This window comes from Gavialis gangeticus, unplaced genomic scaffold, assembly GCF_001723915.1.
Source record: "Gavialis gangeticus isolate Ggan-Ray unplaced genomic scaffold, GavGan_comp1, whole genome shotgun sequence".
NCBI classification, from domain to species: Eukaryota; Metazoa; Chordata; order Crocodylia; family Gavialidae; genus Gavialis; species Gavialis gangeticus.
In genome coordinates, this window is record NW_017728980.1 from 2,127,757 (window position 1) to 2,134,531 (window position 6,775).

The following is a 6,775-nucleotide window of genomic DNA, read 5'->3' on the forward strand; positions in this document are numbered from 1 at the left end:
AGTTCCCCGGAGCCGCCGGAGCCCACGCCAGGCCCCTGCCCCACCTAGCCTTGCCTCATCTCGGAGCTTACCTTCAGCTCCTCTCCCGGTGCGTGACCTTGAAAAGGCTGTGCGCGGCCAGACTTTTAGTTGTGCACAGCTGCGCACACGTGCACCTTAGAGGGAACCTTGGCTGTAGGGGACAGGATTGAGAGCGATGCCCTCAAGTGCAGCAGAGGACATTTAGGTTGGAGAGCATGAGGGTGGTCAAGCATTGTAATAGGTGACCTAGAGAAGCTGTGAAATCTCCATTCTTGGAAATTTTCAAAAGCAGGCTGGACCGACACTTGGCTGGGATGATTCAGTCTGGGACAACATTTTCTTGAGCATAGTGCTGGACTAGAGGACCTTGTCCAGCACCTCCTTTCCAGCTCTACTTTCCTATGAGCCTAAGATTTAGGAGAACCGGAGAAAGATGTCTTATGGGATCCTAAAAGTTCAAGAAGGAATGCAAACTAAGGAATATAAAGGAAACCCCAGTAAAGGGGTGAAAGCTAAGAAATAATGGATTGCTTCAGTTGTGTTGTCAGAGTACTGTATACAAAGTCACACTGGCAGATTATCAGCTTTTCAAAGATCACACCTAACATGTATCTGACCCCAAAGGTTGGTGCTGTGAAGTGAAACAGTGCATGCTGAAGCCTGCAACCACATTCCTATAATAAAGATGAAGGAGATCTCATGCACTCTGGCCTCTGTGTTTAGTTAGATAGATGGAACTTGATTTTGCCTCATAAAGTTTCTGTAAACCTGAAATGAAACTCTACATGTGAATGACTATGAACGGTTCAGACCTGGAGCCTCCTGTGTCTGTAACAGGCAGCCCTGTTCCCTGGTACTTCCCATTTGCTGCTTTTGCCACGACTTTTGCATTGGTTTGAAAACTCACATTACTACCTACTTTCAAAATAAGCAATGCTGCTAGAAAACCTACTATTCCATGTTCTGCCACTGACCTGTTATGTGACTTAATTCATTAATGTAGCTAATGAGCTCAGACAGTAGGCAATGAAAGTATAAAGCAGTGAATTAAACCTATAAACCTGATTCAATACAGCTCTCACATCTTCACTTTAAGCCCATGAATAGCCCGGTTATTTTCAATAGAACTATCCATGTGCCTAGAAGTCTTGCTGGATAAAGACCTGCTAGGGTCTTGGGAGGAGTATCAGTTGCCCACATCATTTTGTAAGCCACCTGAATGGTGATGTAGAAAAGGATGCCATCACCCTGCCTTTTCCCTAGCCCGGTGATTAATGCACTGTGTAGCACAGGCATCTTGGCACTCTCTCATGTTTTTGTTGTTTTGCAAGCTATCAACAGCAGGATTTGCTCTCCTGAACCGCAAGAAATACAAATGATGGGTTTGTTTGTGTTTAGCTAATTAGATGACTAGCTGAGCTGGTATCACGCAAGCTGGCAGTTTCTCTTACTAAAGCAGACCCAGCTCTGTTAATTGTTCAAGTCATTCACATGAGCCACATACTTCAATGGGCTTGTTGTTACCAGTACATCTTGCAAGATCTTGTAGGTAAAGATGGATTCTTCATCGTATGTAGTAATGTATGGAATACAGCTTTCACAGCCTGTACTTTTAAAGAGTGGATTGCTTACTGAAGCAAAGTTGAGAAAAGAATAGCAATCCCAAAAAGGAATCCAGTTTTAGAGGGTACCACAGAGCATCCGCGAAACCTGGAGTCTGTTCCTCTAACTCTGGGGAGATTTTTCAGACATAGTCACTGATTTTGCATGCTCTAGTGGAGACATCTAAGATCTGATTTTCGGAGGTGTTTAGCACTGATAACTTCCCTCGGCAGCAGCGAATAGTGTGGGTGCTCAGTCCTTCTGAGAATCAGATCTTAAGTTGCCTCATAAAAAAGTGTTGCTCAAAATCACCAGCTGCTTTTATTGTGTTCTCTAGAGTGAAATGATTTCAACCTTATCATATGGATCAAGGTTCATAATACAATGATGGCAATGGCAAGCACAACTATTTCAATAGGCAATAGCTGAACCTGCCTTCTACATTTCATCAATGCTAGCCAGTTTTTTAACATTTGCATGTATATTTCTGATAACATTTGTACAACAGCCAAAGCTGGTGAATTATATCTTTATTTTTATTCAGTAGCGGCTTACAAAGGTGCAGTGAATTACAACAGCACGCCAGGAAAATTATTTCCTTCCCATAGCCAAGCCAAGTAAGTTTGCTTTGGGGTGTGAAGAATGGACAAAGCTCACTGCATTATGTCCAAAATTAAAAAGCACTTAGTTTCATGCTTAATTTTTAAGTTGTACATAATGTCACTGGTAGTTAAACAGTTAAACATGTATTTATAATTAAACATTTGTTGAAGCACTATGCTGAACTGGAGTCTCACATGCTGAACTGTCAGAGGTAGAAGCAAACAACAGGTGAAAAGTGCATTAAATGTTTTTGCTAAAACAATAAAATGTCTATATTATGGAAGAAAGGAAGCATTTTGGTTAATTTTGGGGGGGGAAGGGCAGGGAGGCAGGCTCTCTATTATTTTTTTTTTCAGTTTGGCGTATACAATAGAAACCCCCACAAGTCTGTGAAATATTTCACCAAACAGCAAATCTGTTTCATTTTCAGCAAAACATCTGAAATAAAGTACAATCCTTGGCAAGCTCTTGTCTGCTGTCAGGAAACTCAATCATCTGTGTGTGATTAAATAATAGGGGTAAGTGAAATTATTTTCATCAGGTAATACATATGTAAGAAAATGCAGTTCAGGGGAAACCAGAATAATTTGTGAGCTTGGACTGAATTCAGCATTTAGAAAAAAAATATTTGGAAAATATTTGGAAAACGTTTCATTTCAACATGTTTATAATATTTCAATTTCTTGTTCTGAAACTGTTTTCATTTTAATATTGACCTAAACTTAAAAGAGGAGGGGAGGGGAGGGGAGGAAAAAGGCTGAATAATCAAAAAATTAAAAATAAATGTTTTGTTTGAAAACAACAAACTTTTTTTGGGGGGGAGGGGGGGTTGAACCCATGTTTTCAGTTCAGACCCTAACCAATCCTTTATTTTGCTGTTTTGATTCAGCTCTAGTCTCACACATCTATAAATGATACCAATCGATGAGTAACTGTAGCGTCTACAGGAGATGCTAACTGTGCAGTAGCCTAATAACACTGGACAGTCGCGTGCTGGGCAAAACCCATGCTAATACGCCACTGCACAGTAGTATTAAGCTACTGATCAATCGGTTAGAGTCTGAAAAAACCTGTGCGCTGAATTACTGTGCATTAATTTCGTACTTGCTTATCCAAGTACTAAACGTAATGTGCAGTAATTATGGTGCATAAATGAATGTGCAGGCACACCCACTGAATAGCACAGAAAGGAACTTGCCTATGCAGTGTGCTTTCCCCATCCTGGAACCCCCCTCCCTTTTCTGTCTGCAGTGTTTGCAGAGTTACCCATCTCTGTGCTGTCACCACAGTTGAATAAAACAAGCTTGAGGAATCTCAAAAGACTTACTTGAGAGATCCCGGCCTACTCCTAGGGCAAGTCCATCTTTAATCCACAGCACGATGCCGTTGTACTCAGGGATCGCACACAGCAGGGTCACGGGCTGCCCAGCTATTACCACCTGATCTTGAGGCTGCTGAGTAAAGGAAGATGCTTGACCTGGAGAAAGGGAAAGAGATACAAGAAACAGGGAGAGGGTTACATGCTGCACCTGAAACACTACAAGAAAATGTTATGTTTATAATGCAGTGCGGACAATCATGATCCAATATGCTGAGGTGCTGTTGTATAGACCTTTCCACCACCCGGAGCTACAGTCTGTGCGTCTTGCCTGGGTGATTACTAATTCTCCCCTGAAAACCCCAGGCAGAGTTCAGCAAGGTTCAATTCTTTATCGAGGGAAAAATCTATGAAATAGGTGCCCGATGTTTCCTCCTAGCCTGTTTTATTTGCACACGTCCTGTACACTCTGAACAGAGCTAGCAGGTGCAGTACAAAGGAGTTGCACGGGTATTGCCATTCCCTCAACTCCAGCCCTGATGCATTTTCTCTAGTCGTTCTAGCAATATGACCCATCAGCTCTGGCCTGCAAAGCCCCAGTCAAAGGCCATATCCCATCCCAAGACCTGTGTACCACTTACATCTCATATCAACCCTATTTTGAAGAATTAAATGGCATGCTTTGTACTGGCAATGTGCACAGGGGAGAATTTTGCCTCATCCTGACATAGTTTAGTCAACACATGGTGCTTATCAAAACAGATGCTCTTACCTACTTGAGCATTCAGAGTTCTTGCTGAAAGTGTTTTCAACAGCCAGCTCACTCAAGATACTGTGAAGTTTGTTTTGTTTTTACTATAGCTGAATGCATTTAGCTCTACATTTTAAGATGCTCCCACTACCTATAAGTGTTTTTCTCAAGACACTTGAGCATGGTTTTATAAGCTGCCATGCATCTAACATCCAACTACAGTGTATAGGATCTGAGGGTCATTGAGTGCTCAGCATCTCTGAAGATTACTCATTTGGACACCCCAAAAATGGAGGCAGCCAAAATAATGGTGAATTACAAAATCTGGACCTTAACCATTTTGACTGTACTCATCTCCCAATGAATCAGTAATGTGCATTTCCATACTACTGTTGCCATAATAATCCCAGAGATTTCACAACAGTGAAAGCTATCATTATCATTATGTTGAGACATCCGCTACCTTTTGCACATTTGTGGATTGTTGCTGAAGTTCTTCTAATGGGATTTAGTAATTCAAGCAGAGATGTTATTTGAATTAAAAACTGAAAAATCCCTTTAGTTCTTTATGACTTAAGGGAAAAAAGTTTTGAACCAAACAGAGAAAAAACAAACCCAGTAACCATGCCCATCCACGTTTTTCAGCATAATGGTACAATACCTAAATTTGTGCTGGGAAATAACTCACAGAAGGTTGAACTGAAATAATCCAGCAGCAGGCAGCATGTGGCTAGTTCTGGTTGAGCAGGGGTGGGCAAAATATGACACGTGTAGGCCAGATCCAGCCTGCCAAGTGATTGTTTCTAGCTCACAGCAGGTTCCTCAGCCCCTCCTGGATCACGCGTGGGGGGCAGCCTGGGCCGTGGCATGTGCGGCCAGTCCCAATGCCCCTGGGCACACAGTGGGGCTGGGGCAGCGCGGCAGATGGACTCAGCTTCCTGGCAACCCCAGCAGTGGCAGCTCCTTCTGGGCGGGAGCAGAGTCTGGGAGCAGAAGCAGGAGTAGGATGGGCGGGTTGGGACTGGGTCTGGGATTGGGATCACGAGGTGGTGACAGTGAAAGGCCATGTGGGGAACACACTGCTGCTCTGACCCAGGTCCTGGCCCCATGCTATCAGTACCCAGAGATCCTGGCCCTGGCCCCCCCCCCCCCGCCCATCCCACTCCTAGATGCTGCTCCCCACTCATCCGTGGCCCCATCCTATCTGCCTGGCTGAGTGCACCTTGTCTTCAGGGGGCTTGGCTGGTCTGGAAACCCTGCTTGCCCACCCACCTGCTCTGTCCAGTGCCCCTAGCCATGGATGCGGGCAGGCGGGCCTGGGTCAGATAGGATTTACTGCCTCCCCACTCCCTTCAGCTGTGCTGTGGTGGGTCAGCACTACTGCCAGCTCCCACAGCCTGCAACAGCTCACCAAAACTCCTGAAGTGGCCCTCCAGCCCAAATAATTGCCTACCCCTGTGCTTGAGGAACAGCGCCTCAGCTGAAGTTAGTGGGATGAGTGGGAGAGAAAAGCTAATTACCAATTCACAAGTTAAAAGCAACTGAAACATTTCTTCTGAACATGCTCCATTGGCATCTGCTCAGATTTCAGCTGTTTAATGAGGCCTTGCCCAGTCTGTGGCATCACCAGGAGGCAGAGAAAACTGCACTTATTCTCCCTACTCAGTCTGACGAGAGCTGCAGATGCTGCTGGGATAATATACACAAGGGAAACTATAAGTGCATCATTAGAGAACTTGACAGCGTCCCTTTGTATTTGCAGATAAAAGCAAAACTGCTCAATTATCATGGTGGTGTTGGCTACCCTTTTGCCTAATATTAGAGGACCCTTATCCTCTTTGCTGCTGAGACCTCTAGAGCTAAAAGCACAGGAAGTCCTATCCAGAGACACATCTTCCTTTTCCTCTCCCTTGCTTTCCTTGGAGGCGCAATAGAAGTTGAAATGAAAATGGCAACCAGGGGAGACAATCTGTTTCCACTTGGTCGTCTAAGTGGTCCTTAGGTCTAATAGCTTAGACAACCAAATAAAAGTAAGATCTAGAGCACCAAATGGTAATAGAATATCACCCTTTGTTTTGACATTTTCTAAGCTCAAGTTGTTGGAATTTCTTGTTCCTATTTCAAAAGTGTATGGTTTTGTCCTGATTAAAACAAAATTGCAACAATTTTTCCAAAAGAGAAACTGTGTTTTTCAATTAACTCTAGTGCTAAATGCAGGATCAGATTTGGAATAACCTTGTAGTTCAGTTGTCTGAATCAGAACGCGCTAGATTCTAGTTCCATCTATACTAGAAAGGTAAGAATTAGAAAACAGTTCTGAAAAAAATGACTCTAACCCAAAATATCCACACATATTTTTGATCCATTACTGAAAGGATCTTTTGTATGCTAGGTGTGTGTCCATGTCGGTGTGCATGGGTTTGTTTCAGTGCATATGCATTAGGGCTGTGCAAAGCTTCGGGTGGTGATTTGATTTGGAG

The 6,775-nt window shown here is 43.6% G+C and overlaps 1 protein-coding gene across 1 annotated transcript in view; it reads right to left on the minus strand.

Annotated features, from left to right (window-relative positions):
• Window positions 1-6,775, minus strand: part of KIRREL3 (kin of IRRE like 3 (Drosophila)) — a 420,743-nt gene that overhangs the window by 336,411 nt on the left and 77,557 nt on the right. Inside the window, exon 2 of the mRNA XM_019509067.1 lies at window positions 3,554-3,703. Within this exon, the coding sequence (XP_019364612.1) occupies window positions 3,554-3,703 (150 nt within the window). The remainder of the gene's footprint in view (window positions 1-3,553; window positions 3,704-6,775) is intronic.